The sequence below is a fragment of the Xiphophorus hellerii genome, chromosome 7 (genome assembly GCF_003331165.1).
Source record: "Xiphophorus hellerii strain 12219 chromosome 7, Xiphophorus_hellerii-4.1, whole genome shotgun sequence".
NCBI lineage: Eukaryota > Metazoa > Chordata > Actinopteri > Cyprinodontiformes > Poeciliidae > Xiphophorus > Xiphophorus hellerii.
Window position 1 is genome coordinate 19,884,724 of NC_045678.1, and position 20,894 is coordinate 19,905,617.

Here is a 20,894-nt window from a genome sequence, read left to right on the forward strand (position 1 = left end):
GAGAAATTAACTTCGGAAAGAATTAAGCAAAAGACAAAAGCAAAGAAAATAATTAAATAAGGCTGCCTTAGAGCAACTGATCCATTATCAAGGACATGCCTCTGCTCCCTTTCTTTAACTTTCTCCCCTTTGATTTCTTTCACTACAATCACCTGCTCTATGGCTGTAGCCTTGGTTATTCTGCTGATGGAAAATAAATATTTGTTAGACAGGAACCTAAGCATTTGAAAACAAAGCATTAATGCATTGTGAATGGGACTAGTTTTTCTGACAGAAATGAGTTTAACTGAAATGTATTAAACTGCTGGAAAATAGCTTTTCTACAGAACTAGTATTTCTTCAAGTTATGATTGCAAACTTCCTAACATTTTCTCTGTAGCTAAAATAAGTGTGTAATTACATGTAGACGCTCTGTCTCTTCAGATTAACCCCAGAATTTCAGTGTGAAATGATCATCCTAATGGTAGAAGTCTGAGTTCAGAAAGTCCACTGCGTACTCACCCACTCCAGAGTCTGAGTGTTTCTTATAGCTTCTTTCACCAGAGCACATCTGTAATTGCGTTAAAGTACTCTGGTTAAGTGAAGCACAAAGTTTCAATCTACGGAGGACAACGGAGGATCGCAGTTTCTGCAGAGAGGACATGTCCCTGCCCTTGATTCATTCTTGATTCATTAAATTATGAATAAAATCACAGGGGCATGAAAATACAGGCAGGTCATCTGTATTAATCTCTCCACAGAGTATGTCTGTGAATAAAAAAAAAGTGTCCTTCAAGAGACAATGAAAAATTGATGTCATATCTTATAGAGGTGAGAAGAAAGCTTGTGCTGCTGCAGCTAAAGTAGAGTCCTTTGACATTTTTGTAGCGGTATTGGAGGAATTCAGTTTTGGTCAGCCTAACGTATTATTGTAAAAAAAAAAAAAAAGAAGTTTAAATTCCTGTCATATATAAACTAACACATATTTCTTGAACCTTAATATGAATGTGGAAAAGACATTTAGGGGAGATTAAGACTACATCAACAAATAAACAAAACAACTATTCACAATAGACATATATCATATTTAAATTAGAGGCTGCTACAGATAAATACTAAAAGTAATAATCAATAAAGAAAAACCCTTACAAGCACACATATAGATTGTATTCATTTCTTAATAAGTAAGCAATGTCTTGTGTATTATTTGTTTATATTTTTATTAAGCTATATTATAATGTCAAAATTATTTTGAACCATTTGACTTTAGCCTTACAAGTTGGGATATTTCAAATGAGATGATTACATTCTAACTTGTACAGAACAAAATGTAAAATATCTTCACAATATTTAAAAAAGGACATAAAATATTATCTTGTCCATAAAACGTTGATGCTCCAAAATTATTTCAGAAATTCAAAATACTTTTGTGCTTGTGTGCGCATCTAGACTGATTAATCAAATAACAGTTTCTTAATCTGTAATTTATCTTCTTTTTTTTTACAGCAGCGCCTGAATTCCAGGATGACATCTCCCATGCTGTTTAACATAGAGATATAAACAGGGAGTGAGTGTGAGCTGTTCTCTCCATGTAAGGATATGCAGCAGTGGGAGTTGATGTGTTTGTAAAAAAAGATGTTCTTTGGAGAGATTCAGTCTGCGATCTGACACATGTTCTATCAGATTCTGTTGATAGATGGTTTGTTCCAGCATGCTGTATTAATCCAAATCCACTTCAAGTCTGCAGAACTGAGTCTTTGTGTTGCAGCTTGTGCTGCTGTCGCTGTCCAGCTGTCGTCCCACACAATACGCTTTCATCTAAACGTCTCTCTCCAGTGCAGCTCTCCCCAACCAGAGGCTGACCCCGGATGAATCTGCTGATATGGGAACTTTCCGATTGAGATGATTATCTGGACTTTGCAGTCTGTGGAGATTGCTTGAATTTCCTGACTCAGTTTGGAGTTTACATTCTTTGTGTGCTGTTGCCGAGGTAAGAAGTCTTTACCCTATTTTACTTTTTTTGTTGTTGTTGCTTAGACTAGTTTAACTGAGTCTATACAAGCACAGAGGCAACTTTATTAATAAAGATTATCTTAGAGAGGTGAGTGAATACATTTGATGTTATTCTACTGAAACTGAAAAAAAAAGTTATTTGAATTTCAAAAAATAAGGTCACAACTTATGGGAACAAGAGCCCAAATTGTAGAGTCAGGGATGATGTTTTAGGGATAGCACTGTTAAATCTTGCTGTTCTTTCATAATTAAGTTTCTGATTACGTTTTTGTTTTGTTTAAAAGTATTTATGTACGAGCAACAAAGTGTGGGTGTGGTCAGGCTGGAGAAGTCTGCTTGATTCATATTACCAAAATAGAGATTTACAGAAATCAGGTAAAAAAAAAAAAAAAAAAGAAGCAAATTTTATCAAATTGTTAATTTGTCACCAGATTTGTTAGATTGTCTTCTATGAACATGCTGGGAGAGGCGATTGTTGAAGTGAGTGGTATAGTTTGTTGTTCCTGTTTGTTTATATGCTAGCATTAACACTGCACCACAGCCGGGTGTTATAGGAAGTTAGAAAAGTAGCAAACTCACTGAGTCTGTTTACCTGAAAAGTTGAGATTGTTTATGACTTCTTTATCATTTTTTCCTGTTTGAGGAGTTTTTGCCTGTAATTCACTGTTGTGGGCTTGTTTGGTAGTTTTCAACATTGATGTTGCTGAAATCGTTCTCCCAGCCTTCACCTGTTCGGTATTTGCAGATTTTTCTGTGGAACGTGACTCTAATCAATTTGTGGAAAACCTGTCTATTAATGGATTTTCTTTTAAGAGAGCATATCTGAAATATTTTTTTGGCTGATGTTTTGAAAACAACCAATCCAGGAGTGATATTTATTTTCCTTAATGCAGATTGGCTGCACCCTCAAGAGCAGATAAGAGGAAAACTGTTGATGTTAGCTTTGTTAGTAATGCTAAAGCATAATTAATGGATATTAAGGTTAATTCAGAGTTTTATCCATTAAAAAAGACAGATCCAAGTGTTTTAGAGGGGATCTAAAGAGTTCACAGAATTTAGCAAGGTTTAGGGGTTCACTGTTCTGCCACATTCAGAAATATGGAATGACTGTGTAAACTTTAAATTAAGATATTTATTACATTTTATTGTGGTACATCTTTACTTGTTTCCTGACAATCGTGTTTTTTTTATTCTGTAAAGAAAAGTATTTTCAAAAAGAAATAATGTTGTTTATACACTGCCTGGCCAAAAAAAAAGTCGCCACCTGGATTTAACTAAGCAAATAGGTATAAGCCTCCTATTGGTTAAGTACTGCATAGGTGAATATCTTTCAGCTGGCAACAAGTTATTTAACCCCAGCTGATGCAATGAGTAACTCCTCATTTCTTAAACAACCATAGCAAAAGACACATCCTGTGGTCGTGGAAAAGACGTTAGTCTGTTTAAGAAGGGTCAAATCATTGGCATGCATCAAGCAGAGAAAACATCTAAGGAGATTGCAGAAACTACTAGAATTGGGTTAAGAACTGTCCAACGCATCATTAAAAACTGGAAGGATGGTGGGGAACCATCGTCTTCCAGGAAGAAATGTGGTCGGAAAAAAATCCTGAATGATCGTGATTGGCGATTACTTAAACGTTTGGTCAAATCAAATCGAAGAAAAACAACAGCAGAACTCAGGAGTATGTTTAATTATGAACGCAAAAGCATTTCCACACGCACAATGCGAAGGGAACTCAAGGGGTTGGGATTGAACAGCTGTGTAGCCGTAAGAAAACCTCTAATCAGTAAGGCTAACCAGAAAAAAAGGCTTCAGTTTGCTAGGGAGCATAAAGATTGGACTCTGGAGGAATGGAAGAGGGTCATGTGGTCTGATGAGTCCAGATTTACCCTGTTCCAGAGTGATGGGCGCATCAGGGTAAGAAGAGAGGCAGGTGAAGTGATGCACCCATCATGCCTAGTGCCTACTGTACAAGCCTGTGGGGGCAGTGCTATGATCTGGGGTTGCTGCAGTTGGTCAGGTCTAGGTTCAGCAACATTGTGTGCCCAAAGAATGAGGTCAGCTGACTACCTGAATATGCTGAATGACCAGGTTATTCCATCAATGGATTTTGTCTTCCCAAATGGAACGGGCATATTCCAAGATGACAATGCCAGGATTCATCGGGCTCACATTGTGAAAGAGTGGTTCAGGGAGCATGAGACATCTTTTTCACACATGGATTGGCCACCACAGAGTCCAGACCTTAACCCCATTGAGAATCTTTGGGATGTGCTGGAGAAGGCTTTGCGCAGTGGTCAGACTCTCCCATCATCAATACAAGATCTTGGTGAAAGATTAATGCAACACTGGATGGAAATAAATCTTGTGACACTGCAGAAGCTTATTGAAACAATGCCACAGCGAATGCGGGCTGTAATCAAAGCTAAAGGCGGTCCAACAAAATATTAGAGAGTGTGACCATTTTTTGGTGGCGACGTTTTTTTTGGCCAGGCAGTGTATTTGAAGTAATTGACCATAGATTAAAATGGTTACACAACATTGGCTGGAGAATGTGAGTGTGTATTTTCTTAATCATGCTTCAAGCAATAAAAAAAGGAGATTCAGTTGAGTGATAAAAGTGATTTAATACTCAAGTTGTGAACACACAGAAAAGGCTTTTGCATCTGTTAGTTCTCTGCTTGTAACCTTGACCACCATCAGTTTGATCATCTGACTTTCTAACATCTGGTCTGACAGAAAACTAGGAAAAAATGCAACAGCCTCCCATCAGCTCGTTATTTTGTTTGTTGCTTGTTGATGTTGACTCACATCATAGTACTTAAACTCCAGCCAAAATGTTCCTCACCACATTTTATTCATAAACTCTTATCAGACAGTACATCCAGGCTGAGACTTTTTTCAAACAGAATTCCATGTTGTTAAGGAATTCCTGTTTTCTCAAAACAGATAAATGTAGATATAAATATCAAGAGACATTTTGTTAACACTGTCTGAAATTGCAATAAACATTTGTAAGCTCCGCTGAGTCGCCCTCTGTGGAATCTCACCTCTCTGACAGTAACTTCCTGCATTGAAACAGCGCTTTGGATTAGAAAGATGACACAGAGCAGCTGCTGTGTTTCAGGAAAAATGACTGGAATCAATTCAGTCGCGCCAATGATTTTATGGGTCATCATTCTGACGGTGTTCCAAGCCGCATCGCCTCAACCTGCTCCCCCTCGAGGACCCAGGCCCATACCTGGACGAGGTGACAGTCCGGAACCAACACCGGCTCCGCTGCCGCCAGAGCCCACACCAAGACCAGAAGGTTGTGAGAGTGAGTTATTGTAATTTAATTTTAGGTCAGGAAACTGCAATATCCACTTTTCTGGATTTGCCTTGAAGGACTTGAGGTCGTTTTGATTTATATTTAATTTGCCTGTTTTATATGCAGTGCTGGAAGTATCCAGTGGAAATAAAAACGTAGACGGGTTAAAAGTGCAATAAAGTTCGAGCACGACTGAACATGAAAAAGAGATAGTAAAGAAGGATGAAGGAGGCACTCGTCTGCTTCTATAATACATTACAAAACAGCATTAATTGCACTCTATGGATGTGAAATTACTGTAATTTAACCAGACAAAAGAGTTTGAGTTATGTGAATGTGAAAGGCTTTATTTGTGCTATAATTTATTAGATGATTCACACTAATGCCTAAGAGCAGCATGTAATGCTCTGTCACCTTGAGGCTGAGCTTATTTTAAACCAGGAACACAAAGCTTGTTTTGTACAGACTGATGTTCCAAGACTCACAATGAAAATGAACCTTTTCAAATCATTACATGCATTATATGCACTTTCATTTTCATGCAAAAAATCCTAATAGCATAAAAGTTGCAGAACAGGACAGCCTGTGTCGTTTCCTATGCAGCCCAGCAGTATGAAAAGGCATGAAAGTGAAATTTAGGAATTTTATGGTACATGAAAAATAATTGGATTTTCAGGTTTCATTCTGTCTCATTCTGCCAGTTGTTCCCTCATTCCATCAGCCATGTTTGTTCATGGTACTAATAATTATACATAATGTGTTCATCTGTCATTCTTTCATGCAGCTATTTAATCATCAATCCATTCATTATTCTTTCCATCACTACATCTGTTTCCCCAACACCTGCTATACTTTGTTTATTGTTTCTTATCGTCTAGTCTTTTTTTTGTTGCAGGTTTTATGTTCAAATTCTGACCACTGAAAACATATCTGCCATGGATTTACTATTTACTTTTGCATTTACATATAAGAATTTTGCATTTTTGAATATTTGGTCTGGAAAAGTGTGCAATTTTGATATAAAAAGTGTGTAGGAACTCTAATAAAAAATTTTTTAGAGTATAACAAACTACACTGCATCTTGCCCTATTTGTACCTTATCGCTCAATAATGTTAACAAAAAACATTTGCAACTTATTTACATTTTTGTTGGCATCCTCCTGTCCAGCAACGATCATCGACTGTCCCATCAAGCTGTTTTTCACCATTGACACCTCAGAGACCATCGCCCTGCAGGAATCTCCGCCCGGGAGTCTGGTGGAGAGCATCAAGGAATTCATGAAGATATTCGTCCAGAACCTCGAAAATGAGGAGTACAGGGGCCAGATCCAGATCACTTGGTCCTTTGGGGGATTGCACTTCTCTCAGAAGCAGGTGTTGTTCAGTCAGTTCACGACCAAACAGAGCTTCATCAGGAATCTCAGTCAGATAAAATACCTGGGCAAAGGCACCTACATCGACTGCGCTCTCACAAATATGACCCACCAGATGACGTACTCAGGGACACAGGCTGTCCTGTTCTCAGTGGTCATCACAGATGGTCACGTGACGGGGAGTCCATGTGGGGGGATCAAGGTGGCAGGCGACAGGGCTCGGGATCAAGGGATCCACATTTTTTCAGTAGCAGCCTCCAGACACATCGATGAACTAGGGATGAGGGAGATAGTCGGCTCACCCACAGAGGTGTACCGAGACGATTACATAGTCATGGAGATTGTTAATGGAAGACCGAGGATGAACATTGAAACTATTGATCGCATCATCAAAGTCATGGTGATCTGAGATCTTATTTTTTCTAAATACTTTTATAAGATTTTATTGGTAGAAGAAACTTGCCTGACTGACTGCTGTTTTTGTTTTGCAGAAATATCAAGCATATCTACAGGTAAGACATCTTAAAAAATAATGATTGATCCACTAAAACGTCACTTCATTTGTTCTAGTCCCAAGGTTTTGAAGAAACTGTTCCTTTACTTGTTTACCTAATGATTATGAATCCCTCCCCTAATATTGAACTTAAATAACTACCTGCTAGAGTTCACTAGAGTCATTATGCTTTGATTTGAATCTGTTATATTTATACAGATTAATAAAACTTTAATGACCTTGAAAAGGATGTTAGAACTCATCTCATCATGTCATTTACTTTTTTTTTACTAATTTATTGAGCAATAACAATTTGTCCTTGGAGATATAGCTACAGCTTGTAAGCTAAAAATATATAACTCTACTTAAAAGTCACAGAAGATCCAATGTGCTTTTAAATGTATAAACAATGAAAGCTTCAATCCACAAGTAGTTTCTTAGATTAACTTACCCTACACCATGCTCATGAAACATTTGTTCTTTTGTTCAAGGCACATCAAAGATTAATGAGGTTGGTCAAACATTTTGAAATGGGATCACCACTGTTTTCACAAATGAGCTAGTTCTTTTAAATCTTAAAACATATGGCATAGGAAGACGTGATGCCATAGAAAAACACCACATCAGCATCACCTTACTCTGCACTGAACACTGTAGGAGACACAATATGATCACCAGAAAACCCAGGCTGCCACAGGTTTTTGGATTTGTTGAACAGTTCTTCTACACAAGCACTGCGGGTCACACACGCCATGTACATTTAATGTGTTTGCAACTTCGAGAGAATCCACGCAACTGTGACTCAGCATGGTTTAATCTCTCACCACACTGTGCTGTCTGCACTGATTTCTAACACCTCAGTGTGCCATATGCTTGAAACTGAAACTAAGGACCTGATCTACTTTCAAAATAATGACATTTCATTCCCAGACATTTGAATAATCCCAAAGTATTAATAAAATAAAACTAAAGGGTGACATCACAGGAAAAAGAAACATACCCCATCCTGATGCAGCAGAATGCAATGAATTCCACATCCTTGATCCCAATACACATACACCATTCACAACAAGAGTGCATAGTTCAAAGAGTTAACAGGATTTTTCACAAAATCAAACATCTTGTGTTTGTTTAGACCTCTTGTGTTTTATAATTTGCATGTACAGTGTTTTTCTTTTTTCAAAAAACATACAAATATTTACTTAGAAGACTGCTTTTGTTTTCTACCATATTTTTTTCATAATCATATTTGAAATGTTTGTATATTGTTTAGAAAGTGGAACCAAAGTTAAATTTCTTGTTTCTGTGCGCAAATGTGGCCAATAAAGATGGTTCTCATTTGGTGATGTATAAGACAAAGCAATCAAACATGCTGACACAAACTCTTCATCCACCTGTTGACGAAGCTCTGTCTGGTCATGAACTGACATGAATCCAGCAATCTATCACCTCAAATTGTTTAGTACAATATCCTTCAAAAGCAATGGCGCCTCAGTGCAATAATAGTTTTTTGAGCTACATATCAGCACTGACCCCATGTTGCCCTGAGAGGTTTCTTCTGCCAGCCAGTGTGTTGCAAATGTTCAAATATTCAAATTCAAAACAAAAACATGCAATGAATCTGTCGAAGAAAATAATAGAGCATTTGACAAAAGCCAACCTACACCAATAGAAGACCTGCTTGTGGATTATTTGCTCATATTTGTTGAGAAAAGAGAGAACATAGTTTCTAATCAGGAATTAAACCATAAATGGATGCAGAACATTTAATGTGGAAACATTTACTTAGTTTCTATTATTATAATTGAACAGTAGAGATACCAGGTATTTTTTTATCTATGAAGCAAAACATTCATCCCCCATAAGCACACAAACCAATGCTTAATGCAGAAAATCCTTAAAACAAAAACCTTTAGAATCTGCTACGGTGTCTAATTCTTTTTAATTTTGAAACAATGTTTTGTTTATTTATTATGAATTAATTTATTTTTGTTCTTCTTCTACTTGCAGTGTTATAAACCTACATGCCTTGCAGTCCCTGGGATCCCGGGACGAAAAGGGGCCTCAGGTCAAAAAGTCAGTATGCTAGTGCTATGCTAGTTTTCATGTTTTGTCTCCTGTTTTGCAAAATGTTCATTTTGCTGTTATTTTTGTAGGGCATTAAAGGAGACAGAGGCATCAAAGGACCAAAAGGTCATAAAGGTAACCAGGTATGCCTGAGAATATGTCAAATCTAGTGAAAAAAAACAAAAAAACAACTTGTGATTTTATTTTATTTTTTTAATTTTCAACGACAGCTCACTTTTAAATAAAATGTTCCAATTCAGGGTGATCCTGGGATTGAAGGTTCAATTGGACGACCTGGTCTAAAGGTTTGGTGAAGCTCACCAAATATTTATACGTTTTTCATTTATTTATCTTAATAATTTGTTCATTCTTGTTTGCCCTCAGGGAGAAGTTGGTTTTAAAGGAGAAAAGGTGAGATTTTCTAAAACTTTCTGATTATGTGCCAGTGAGAGAAATAAAATACCAGCTGTAATAAATTTATTTCTTTCAAACAGGGTGAAATTGGATTAATTGGAGCAAAGGTATAGCAACATTTTAATGCTTGGCTACACCACTCGTTTCTAGACTCCGAAAATTAATTGTGTTTGTTGTTTCTTGCAGGGTGCGGCGGGTTCACCAGGAAGGAATGGAACAGATGGACAAAAGGTAACTGGAGACGCATGTTACGTTTTCAAGGCACAGGATACTAGAGACATGTTCACTGACCTGTGGAAATTTCAGGGTAAATTTGGTCGAATTGGAGCTCCTGGCTGCAAAGGTGATCCAGGTGAAAAAGTGAGTCTTATGCTTTTATTGAAATCTGTTTTTGAATATTGATCTTGTCGTAGTCACCGCAAGAAAGAACACAATCACTTCTACCATGTTGCACATATAGATCAATCAGATGGTGTTTAACTTTATCATTAATCACCCACAGATGTCTGACTCATTCAATGCCTGTTTTTAAGGGACCAAATGGATACCGAGGAGACCCTGGTGACTCTGGATTATCTGGAAAAACGGGAGAAAAGGTGTGAAAAAGAAGTCTAAGTTTATACAATTTTAGTCTGGAGAAAGACGAGGTAAAAATGTAAAAAACATAAAATAAAAAAAGAACAGCTCAAAAATGCATAGGTAACATAAAGCAAGGCTGGAGATTCAGAATTTGTTGGACTCACAGTGAAACACTCAGGATGTTGGAATAGCAGCCTGGACCATCAACTTTTTATGGGGATCTTCACTTGTTTAATAGGCAGAAAGGAAATTTCCAGTTTGAGCACAACTTTTGAAAGAGGATGTGTCACATAAGCAAACCAGTGTATTAAAGCAAAAAGAGCATGTTAATACTTTACTCAAGCAGCGAAAAAGAAGAAAAAAGTCTGCAAATATATGCATTACATCTGTTGAAGCAGAAAAAAATGTCTCAAATTAAACAACTTAATTAGCTGTCAAAATTATTCTTGCAAACCTGCAGGATTTCACCTTGTTAATACGACTCAGTACCTTCAAATTTTCAATTACAGATTTCAGCTCTGTGTATAAACTATCCATAGCATATACAGTATATGTGTTTTCTAAAAAGTTATACACACGTACAGTATGATTTTGTACATTTGGTGACATCCTTCAATACTTTTGTGTGGTTCATATTTTTTAATAATGTTTTGAAGGTATTACTGAGTTTTTCATTGGAATTTGGTTGCTTTTTACGTCCAGATTCTGATCATTTAGGGAGGAATGTTTTGTTTATTTTTCAAGCCACTTAACTCTGACTTTTAGATCATTCAGGCGCAAAATAGATCTCATACTGGAGCGACAAATCAGTGTTGACTATTCATGTAACACACTATTTAGCAAAAACATATTTTTGAAGGAATCTGGAAACCAAGGTTATAATAGTTTCACTAAAATGTCCCAGTGTAGAAAAAAATAACATCTGCAATCAACTGTTTTTTTCTTATCTAGCTCCCTTGGCTCAGACTTGGGTAAAAAGCAATGTTCCTAAATTTTACTATGCTAATTATTATTAACTGTTTGGGCATATAAGGAAGGATCCATCCTTCTCACCTGTGTTTACGTGCACAGAGACGATTATTGCAGCTGGAAAGGATACAACAACTTCCCCCCATATATGGTAGCATCTTCCTGTTTTTGTGAGCATGACTCAAGTAGCTCTTTTCTTTCAGAAAATAAAAGTGTGCTTTAACACAAATTTTGTGCTTTGAAAACCAAAGGAAAGGCAGAATGTGATTTATTTGTTTTATATTTTAAAAATTTCAACACCTTCAAACCATGATTAAATAAGTTCTTTAAAGCAAGCATCCATATTCAGTATTTTCTTTGTCCATATCCAATGTTTAAATCTAATTGTGTCCTTGTCTTTGTTGATTCAGGGTGATACAGGTCTCCCAGGGAAGATAGGCCCCCCAGGCCCTGTGGGAAATCCAGGACTAAAGGTAAGCTTTAGTTTGAAACACAGCAGAATGATGAAAAAAATACAGCCACTAACCTGACTTACCATTTCTTAGGGTGAAAAGGGAAATCCTGGAAATCCAGGATCACCTGGAGGAAGAGGGGTTCCTGTATGTATCATAGATTTATTTAAATGTCCTACAACATAAATTATTGGTAGAGTGATGACACTTATAGTACATTTGCATTTCTTTCAGGGGATCAGTGGAAAACCAGGACTGAAGGGCGAACTGGTATTTCAAGCACTATTTAAAAGATTCGTTTTTGAGTTGTAAAATTTCGACATTCATATTTTATCAAACATTAACAGGGCAGGAGGGGAGATCCTGGAAGGAAGGGGGCGCCAGGACAAGATGGGACCCCAGGACCGAAGGTGAGTTTTACATTGAAAAAAATCAGTTGTCATCTACTGATGACATTTAAAGTTTTGGATTTTTAAAGCAGATCTATTCCTTTTTCAAACTGAGAAAAGTTAGGAAACTAAAACCAAAAGTAAATACTAGAGAACTTCTACTGCAGGGTGTCTTGGTAAACTATGGAGTATTTTTTATTTTTTTTAAATGCAAAGATCATGAAGGAAGGAGGGTGTCTGCTAGTGATCTGAAACTCGGTTAATCTTTTGAAATACTGACAAACAGCATGAAATTCTGTTGACATGAATTTTCAGCTGTAGAAGTACAGAAAATATCATGTTTTTTACATTTTCTGCACAACTCTACAGCCCCAGAGAGCAGAACCCCCTCCTGTCATGATTTAGTTATGCAATGCATCAGATAATTTCTTTGAATTCTGAGGAAGATTCTTGTTTTGCTCTCATTTCTTTATTCAGATTAACCAATTATTTATAATTTAAAATTCTCACGCAATATTTCTTTGAAGGGAGATCAAGGAGCATCAGGGGACAGAGGTCGACCTGGGGAAGATGGAGTTAGGGGTGCGAAGGTGAGTGGGTGGGCTTTGGCTGGAGAGACAACTCAGAGCCTTGTTACACATCATATAATGAAGCTACGCCTTCAAGCACAATGGATCAGCCAAAACAACTCCAGCTGAGTCTTGTATCAGGAAAAAAGAGGTCTTTCTCCAGGGAAAACACAATCCTTTTGAAATGGTTTGGCCTGTGTTGTCCACTGCCAAATTCCCGTCCACATGAGTAATTCTGTGTGTGGGGCCTAGAGTCAAGGTTAAATCCGGTGAAAGCATTTCCTTTAATGTTTTCAGGGAGACCAAGGACTACCAGGACCAAGGGGTCGGCCAGGAGAACCAGGCAGAACTGGAGGAAATGTGTGAAGTTCATAATATCATCATTATTATTAACAGATTAATAGTTAAAGTTCATGAGCTGATGGAGCCATTAACCTTTGACACTGTAGGGCACAGTGGGGCCTCCTGGAGAACCCGGACTGAGAGGAGACCCTGGACCACGTGGACCGCAGGTGAGTAGGTCAAGTTTTAACTCTAAATGTAATAGTTTTTACACTTTTTAAATTTAACGGCATTTTAACAGTTTTATTTGGAGGTCTAAAATCAAAATCAACAAAAACTGTATTCAGATATTTACCACTCTGAAAAACTAGTATATACTGTATGTGCATAAGGAAGACTTAAACTTTCCCATCACATTGGCCACCAGGAAGAAAGAAATGAGAGACTTTGGCTTAAATTTAAGCTCATTTAATGAAAATGTATGTGGTTATATTTCCAGTGAGGAGGAGAAATTCTGGAGGCAGTAGTTTGGACTGGGCATGTTGCTAAGGTGGATTTTCAAATCTAGTTTTGAGTGTTAGATACTTATAAATAGTCAGTCTGTTTTAAAAAATCTATATTTTCAAAACTCAGCTAATTTCACATGTAAACATGTTTTTTTTTTAGCATCTGATGCTAAAAAGTGATGTCTACTCATCACTTACTGTATATCCATGGTTGTTATAGGGTCTGACTGCTGACTTATAGGTCAAACTCCTTAAACCGAGGGGTTATATAATCTCTTTCCCGTGTGATGCTTTATTTAAAGTCACGATTATCCAGCAAAAGATTCATAATATTGTGACGAAAAGTGGGGCAAGTAAAATTAGTTCCCACACCTTATTTTCATTAAGTTGACTCAATTTTCCAGCATGGCTGGGACCTTGGGGAACATAAGAGTGTTCACTCCATCCTGTACTGCATTCCTACAATAAAAATCGATTCTGTTGACAAAATTCTGTTTTGGTAATTCTCCTCTGAAATTAGTTCACTATCGCCCTCTGGTGTTTTCTAATGTCACTCATTTACTCTGAAAATACCCCAACAAATAACAAATCCCTAATTGTGAGTTTTTTATTTATATTGGAGAAATGAAGTGATGTTGTAAAGCATTAATAACCAAAACCTAATCTTTGTATATAATTATTTAACATTCAACACTGTCCTGGCTTAAAGGGAGACAATGGAAGACCAGGATTCAACTACCCTGGACCAAGAGGACCAACAGTATGATTTTTTTCTGTTCATATTATATCCTTCAGGTTTTAGATGCATGAGTAAAAGTGAATTCTGTGCTTTGCAGGGAGAGAGAGGAGATCCAGGCAAGAGAGGACCCAGAGGGGGCAGAGGTGAATGCGGTGCAAAAGGGGAGCCAGGAGCTAAAGGAGCACCAGGAGAGCCTGTAAGAATAAAGACATAATGTCTTTAATGGAAAGGCAATTTAGGGTTTAAACAGAGATGCTGAGCAGATAAGCTGAAACTAATGTTTATACGGTTCTGCTGAAACAGGGAAAAACTCTTATCTCAAAAACAAATGCTGTGCAGACCGTTCTGCCTCAAGCACTTGGATTGCTGAATGCACACAACAGAAGAAGTACTTAAATGAAACTATGTATAGTGTAACAATCAAGTTTTCAGGCCCATGTTAAGTATTTTAACTCAATAAGTGATTTTGCTTAAATGAAGTTTTTAGAACTAATAATGCATTAATTAGCCTATGTTGTTGCACCAAATACATCTAAATCTGTGAATTTATTTTATTTTGTAAAGTTTAACTAAATCCTTAATTATGTCGTCTTTGTCCTTGTCGTTTTTTGATCAGTCCCTAAAGATAACTTTGAATGTTTGCATGAATAGATTCATGAAAATTCTACTTTCACATCAAAGAAGTTACATAAAAGTAAAAAACAATTAATAAATAGGAAAATGTACGCACTTGAAGAAGCTACTGTTTTGTAAAACAGACTTGAGTTACAGTAGGTCTTCTTTTTTCTGTTTTTCAAAAGTATTGATGTTACATTTTTCTGCAAGATTCGTCCACCACAATAAAATGTCTTTTGCCTTCATTTCAACTTAAAAGGTTGCCTAAATACATCTTTCCTAAAGAATAGCTACTACAGTGGCCAGTTAGTCAAAGGCCGTCATCTCATTTGGTGCTGATGTAGACTTGCACAAAAACTACTTTACTGGACTTTATTTAGTCACTCCATATGCAGCCACCTACTGGACAACCACTATAAGATTACAAAATTTGTATTTTAACTCTCGTGACTGGCCTTTATGACAATCTTACAAGCAAAATAATATTACTAACATCAATTAATTATGACTAATACTATTGACAAAATGTGCAATTAATCCTTTGTCCATTACTGGAGTTTCAAAGACTTAAAAAATAACTTTGCAGCCATTCCCAGATTGATAGATTTCAGAGTCCTCTGCTATTGAATTTCTTTATATCAGAGATTGATGTGTTGCTATTTGAGATGTTTTAGCCTACTTCATGTTGTCATGCAGTTTCTAGTTAAGTGATTTCTGAATTCCATTCCATTTTGTCAGCTAATTTGTGATGTAAAAGGAGGAGTAGTTATCTTATCACATAGATCAGGGTTGGTTTCAGTATCTGAAACATTTATTTTAACCAAAAAAGTTAAAGAAGTCTTTAGGGAGGAAAATACTTTTTCACATAACTTGTGTGTCGTATAAATTTTTAAAAACATCATCTTTACAACAATTGGCTGAATAGTTCACAAGACATATTTTTGGGGAAACAGGCTCTTTAGAAACCAAGTTTCACTGTGAGGATTACTCAGGTGGAAATAGAAAACCTAAATATTATCACGAAAGAAGAAACAGAAAATAGTCATTGAAAAAGGCAGAAAAAACTGTGGAGCTTCTTTTTTAGACATGGAAAAAGGAGCCCCAGATATCATCATTATCATCATTATCATTACTGCCATCTGTTTCTTTGTGATATTTTTTGCAATGAAACAGATGCAGTTTATCTTCTGTACTGTCCATGTGTAGTTTATGGACAGTACAGTACTTCTTCAAACAAGGAGCAAAATCAATGACCACAACGCCCCACTTCTCTAAAAAAGACTATAGCTGAACACTTTATACATATGCAGAGAATGAGTCACTACTACTTAAAACATGCTTGGTATGAGGTCTGAGTCACTTCACCAGAAAAATATTTTGCATTCAGGGTGAACCAGGCCAGCCAGGAGAGCCAGGAGAGAGAGGACCCCAGGGAGACCCTGGAAAAGATGTAAGAATCATCAGCAAAACCACTTCAGTAATCACCTGACCATGCATAAAGATTTCAGATCCAATATCGCCACTCTGTCTTTGTCATGTGCTTGTGCAGGGGGGTCCAGGGCCAGCTGGGGATCCTGGGCTCACTGTAAGTCAAACTGAAAAATACCATGAATAAAAGTAGGCTCTTTATATTCCTTGAAACTGAATGTCTCTAAACCGTCTTAATGTTACTCCAGGACTGTGATGTTATGACGTACATCAGGGAGACCTGTGGTTGTTGTGGTAGGCAGAGAGACGTGATCCTCATTCCAACACAGCTCTGCAGTTATCATCTTTAAACATGCTGAGCCACTTGTTGCATTTTCTTTTCTTTTTTTTCACTCAGACTGTGAGAAACACTGCGGCGCTCTGGACATTGTCTTTGTAATTGACAGCTCTGAGAGTGTTGGGATGGCCAACTTCACCCTGGAAAAGAACTTTGTTATCAACACCATCAACAGGCTGGGATCAATGGCCTCCGACCCCACATCTCCAACGGGTACAGTCCACAAAAATAACATTCAATCCTTTTCTAAAGGAAAATCAACACAGCGATCATGTGTCAAACTGTTGGGAATGTTTCAGTGATTTGAAAGTCAGAGCCTATTGTTTTCCCACCTAATGTTACGTTAAAACTTTGCTGTTATTTCCACAATATGATAAACTACATCTAAATTATCACTGGGTTCAACAACTTTATACAAACAATAATAATACAATATCATATGATTCCTGACTACTATGTCTAAAAGAAAATAGCATATTGATTGTTACAGTTGTAATGACGGTTTATATAAAATCGATAGGTTATTTTGAATGTGCAACAAAAGCTAAATTTAGGAGTAGTTTTCAGGTAAACATGCCTTTTTGTACAAATTATTGTAGCTTTTTGTCATTCTGTATCAAAAGTACAACAATGTGTGTCACATTTTGGGTTTTTTCACTTTTAACACTACATTGGAGTTCTACTCAGAAGTTGTAATTTCCAGGTTTCATGCATGAAAAATGAAACAGAATGAACCCTAAGGGGGAATCCTGGATTTGAACATTAGAGGTCTCCCGCTAACTCCAAATTCAGATTCAATATGGTTTCCACAGAAATATAGTGAAAGTTGTTACTGGATTAAACAGTTTATTTGCACTGCTGACTCTTTTCTACTTTATTAACCACTGCTGATGTAGTGCCAAACAATCTTTGTTTGTAAAAATTCTCTTGCCTTGCTAATTGTAGTTAGTGATAAAACACTTAGCAAATTTAACAAGTTAACCTCCTAGCTTAGCTGTGGCATCATCCCAAGATCCAGTTTTCAACTTCTGAGGCAGAGGCAATCTACCACAGTTGTGGGTCGGAGATTTGGGAAAACTCTGTAGCTTTTTAGCATTGTTCAATTGAAAAAATTAAGCCTTTTATTGACAAAACAGTTAAAGATGTTTTATCATTAAAAAAAGACCATTTACTTACTGTATACTAGCAACTTGCAATTAATCTACAGTTACTGTGTTTTTTAGGTACGAGAGTTGGAGTGGTACAGTTCAGTCACAAAGGAACATTTGAGGTCATACGACTCGATGACCCTTCCATAGACTCCATGTCTTCATTCAAGACAGCAGTGAAGAATCTTCAGTGGATTGCTGGGGGCACATTTACACCTTCTGCACTCAAGTTTGCCTATGATAACTTAATAAGGGACAGCAAGAGAGCCCGTGCCAAAGTATCGGTAGTGGTAGTTACAGACGGTCGCTTTGACCCTCGTGATGATGACAGTAAACTCAGGTACCTCTGCGATGACCCCAATGTGGTGGTGAATGCCATTGGGGTTGGTGACATGTTTGACAAGGAACATGACAGTGAGACCCTAGTATCAATAGCCTGTAACAACAAGAACCGCATCACTGAGATGAAGAAATACACAGACTTAGTGGCTGATAACTTCATTCAGAAGATGGAAACAGTTCTCTGTCCTGGTAAGTCTCTCCATCCATTCTCCTTTTGGCATCTGCCTAAACTTCACTGAATGTCTGTTTACTTTTCCAGATCCAGTGATTAAGTGTCCAGATCTTCCCTGTAAAACTGGTGGGTTTTATTTATGGTTAGGTTACTGGTTTAATGGTAAAATGAAGAGAATGTCATTGAGTAAGCGGTCCTCTTTCATTACAGAACTTGCTGTAGCTCCATGTGTTGGACGACCCATAGAGCTGGTGTTTCTTCTCGACGGTTCGGAGCGCCTCGGGATGGAAAACTTTGGCCACGCACGTCATTTTGTTGAAATGGTTGCAAATGCATTGACAATGGCCAAGAACAGAAATGACCAAAACGGGGCTCGTCTGGCACTGACAGAGTTTGGCAATGAGAATGAAAACCAAGTGGCCTTTCTTCTTACACACGAGCAGAAGGCTATCACTTCTGGTCTATCAGGTTTACATTATCTTGATGCTTCGTCAGCAGTGGGGCCTGCCATCTTCAAAACCATCAATGAGATTTTGGGCAAAGGACCCACTCGCAAGACAAGACGTGGTGCCGAGGTCTCATTTGTTTTCATCACAGATGGTATTACTAATATCACCAACCTGGACGAGGCAGCTTCTGCAATGCGCAGGGAACACATCTTTTCCACTGTGATTGCCACGGGAAGTGATGTGGATGAAGAAGTCCTAACAACGTTGGCTATGGGTGACCAGACTGCCATCTTTAAGAGTCAGAAATTTTCTGATCTGTTACAGCCTAGTTTCTTTGACCGTTTCGTCAGGTGGGTGTGTTAGAGACTGTCCTCATTGTGAGTGTCGTACTGGTGCTACTGCTCTGTACTTAACCATTTTAACAGTTGATCCAAGTTGAATTCACCCTTGTATTGTTCTCAAAAATGCTGATTAAGGTCAGCTAATTTCACCTCAGTCAGAGATTAACAGGAACAATAATGTGCAAAACCTGAAATATTTGGGGAGGAGGCTTCTATAGAACTCAGTTCTTACCAGCACTGATTTTCTTTGTGTTCAAATATGAAACAAAAAAAGAAATGAGCCAATGGTGAGAGATAACTGGCAAAGACTTTGGGTACCTCTATATTGTCTACCCAGATTGTTTTGAGTGAACATTTTCCAGATAACATTTTTTCCTTGTACCAAAATATTAAATTAGGTTAGTTTCGATTTATTTGTAAAATGGTCTATTTAGTTTTCCAACTGCAAGAAACTCAAACTTAAAACAAAATAAATAAGGGTAAGATTTCCATCAAGTTAATTTGATAGCCAGTAAAGCAATTTATTTTTCCAAATGCTTGCAAATTCATCTCCAGACATGAACACTAATTATACAGCGAAATTAGGTAATATCATAGCTAACAGCTGAAACCAAGAGCACTTTGGTGTGGTCCATTTGTACTCAGAAATCCAACTTTCTTATTTACTTCACCAACTCAAAATCCAATATGGCTGCCTTGTGCTTCAAATGTAACAAAAAATGTATGCCTTGTTTTTTGGATTTTTGGTGATACCTTCTCAGTCACACATATTGTCTTTAATATGTTTCTAAATAGTTTGAATGTATAAAACACTGAAATATGTGCCACTTTAATTAAATTTGCCATTAATGACACAATTAGCAAATTCTATTGTTTTCATCAAGCAACTGAAGTTAAGTGATTCTGTTAAAAGATTATAAGCAGTTATTCCTTAGCAGAAACTCCCGTTGTTTTCACGCTATGCAAAACCCAGTTAGTTGGCCCAAAAGGCTGAAGCTAAAGGCTAATCCGAGAGGCCATAGACCAAGAAGACAACTAATGTTAATGCTTCATGAACCTGTAAATTGTAATCATGCATGTATAGAAGAGTTATTTATAAAGAAGCTGAATATTATTTTCTCAATAAGCAAAGTTTGGAGGCAGTGCACCACCTCCTGTACATTTGGGCTTTTCTGGATGGATTTTGTCTACATGTTTCCGTCAATGGCTAAATATCTATGTCAGGTTATTTGGTCACTTAAAATGTTGCTGTTTTTAGTGTTTGTGCACATAATTGTCTCTCCGTTTCCCTGTGATGATGAGTTGCGACCTGTCCAAGGTTCACCCGACATCTTCCCCACCGAGCGCCATAGATGGACACCAAACCCTTTGCAGCCCCAGCATTTTGAACCTCTATAACATTTTGAAGAGTACAGTTGTTTTGAGATGGTGAAAATCAGTTTTTGTCTAGTGCTTTCTCTGTCTAGCCATTAAATTCACCCTCTAAGTCCAATTAATATGGATTCCCACCAATTGAAAACTATATAAAATATCCAATATAAGCAAGATATTAACTGCTTTTAAACTTTTTAACAGAACCACACCTGGACATTCATAAACACCTTTGAAAGTTGGCTGTGATGTCATTTTAAGATTAGGGCTTTAATGACTTAGGTAAATCAAATTACCGTAAATGATAGAGACTTGAATCTTCGTTGTCTGCAATAAATCCAGGGCAATATGTTATGCTTTTTATTTTGAAAGGTTGTCTCCTAAACTAAGGAAGTACCGTCTCATTTTTAAGAAGTAAATGTTACACAAATGCAGCTTTTAAGTGTTTTATGTGGTGCTAGCAAGCTTACATTTATTAATTAAGGACTTTTTTAGAGCTGTTCAACAAATATGTTACACAGTATCATATAGTACAATAATTCGGTTCAAGAACAGT

The 20,894-nt window shown here is 37.2% G+C and overlaps 1 protein-coding gene across 3 annotated transcripts; it reads left to right on the plus strand.

Annotated features, from left to right (window-relative positions):
• The first annotated feature begins 1,448 nt into the window (after positions 1 to 1,448).
• Positions 1,449 to 20,505, plus strand: LOC116723263 (collagen alpha-2(VI) chain-like). 3 transcript variants are annotated; one of them, XM_032568026.1, is made up of 28 exons: positions 1,449 to 1,969; positions 5,121 to 5,312; positions 6,472 to 7,076; positions 7,168 to 7,188; positions 9,180 to 9,245; positions 9,326 to 9,379; positions 9,497 to 9,541; positions 9,621 to 9,647; positions 9,731 to 9,757; positions 9,837 to 9,881; positions 9,957 to 10,010; positions 10,184 to 10,246; positions 11,609 to 11,671; positions 11,744 to 11,797; positions 11,885 to 11,920; positions 11,998 to 12,060; positions 12,567 to 12,629; positions 12,906 to 12,968; positions 13,058 to 13,120; positions 14,106 to 14,156; positions 14,233 to 14,331; positions 16,138 to 16,200; positions 16,300 to 16,335; positions 16,427 to 16,472; positions 16,576 to 16,728; positions 17,739 to 18,194; positions 18,265 to 18,303; positions 18,388 to 20,505. In XM_032568026.1, the coding sequence occupies exons 2-28, from the start codon at positions 5,126 to 5,128 to the stop codon at positions 18,987 to 18,989; spliced, it is 3,144 nt and encodes a 1,047-aa protein (XP_032423917.1). In that variant the 5' UTR covers positions 1,449 to 1,969; positions 5,121 to 5,125; the 3' UTR covers positions 18,990 to 20,505. The 3 variants fall into 3 exon arrangements, with proteins under 3 accessions (XP_032423917.1, XP_032423914.1, XP_032423915.1); XM_032568023.1 differs by lacking the exon at positions 1,449 to 1,969 and having other exon boundaries at positions 4,522 to 5,312; XM_032568024.1 differs by lacking the exon at positions 1,449 to 1,969 and having other exon boundaries at positions 4,522 to 5,303.
• The last annotated feature ends 389 nt before the right edge of the window (positions 20,506 to 20,894 follow it).

Bases quoted from the DNA above. Each gene is read 5' to 3' on its own strand.
- LOC116723263 (XM_032568023.1), top strand. From the start codon at position 5,093: ATGACACAGAGCAGCTGCTGTGTTTCAGGAAAAATGACTGGAATCAAT. The intron at 10,247-11,608 runs GTGTGAAAAAGA...TTGTTGATTCAG, and splicing joins CTGGAAAAACGGGAGAAAAG to GGTGATACAGGTCTCCCAGG. The intron at 18,195-18,264 runs GTAAGTCTCTCC...TTACTTTTCCAG, and splicing joins GGAAACAGTTCTCTGTCCTG to ATCCAGTGATTAAGTGTCCA.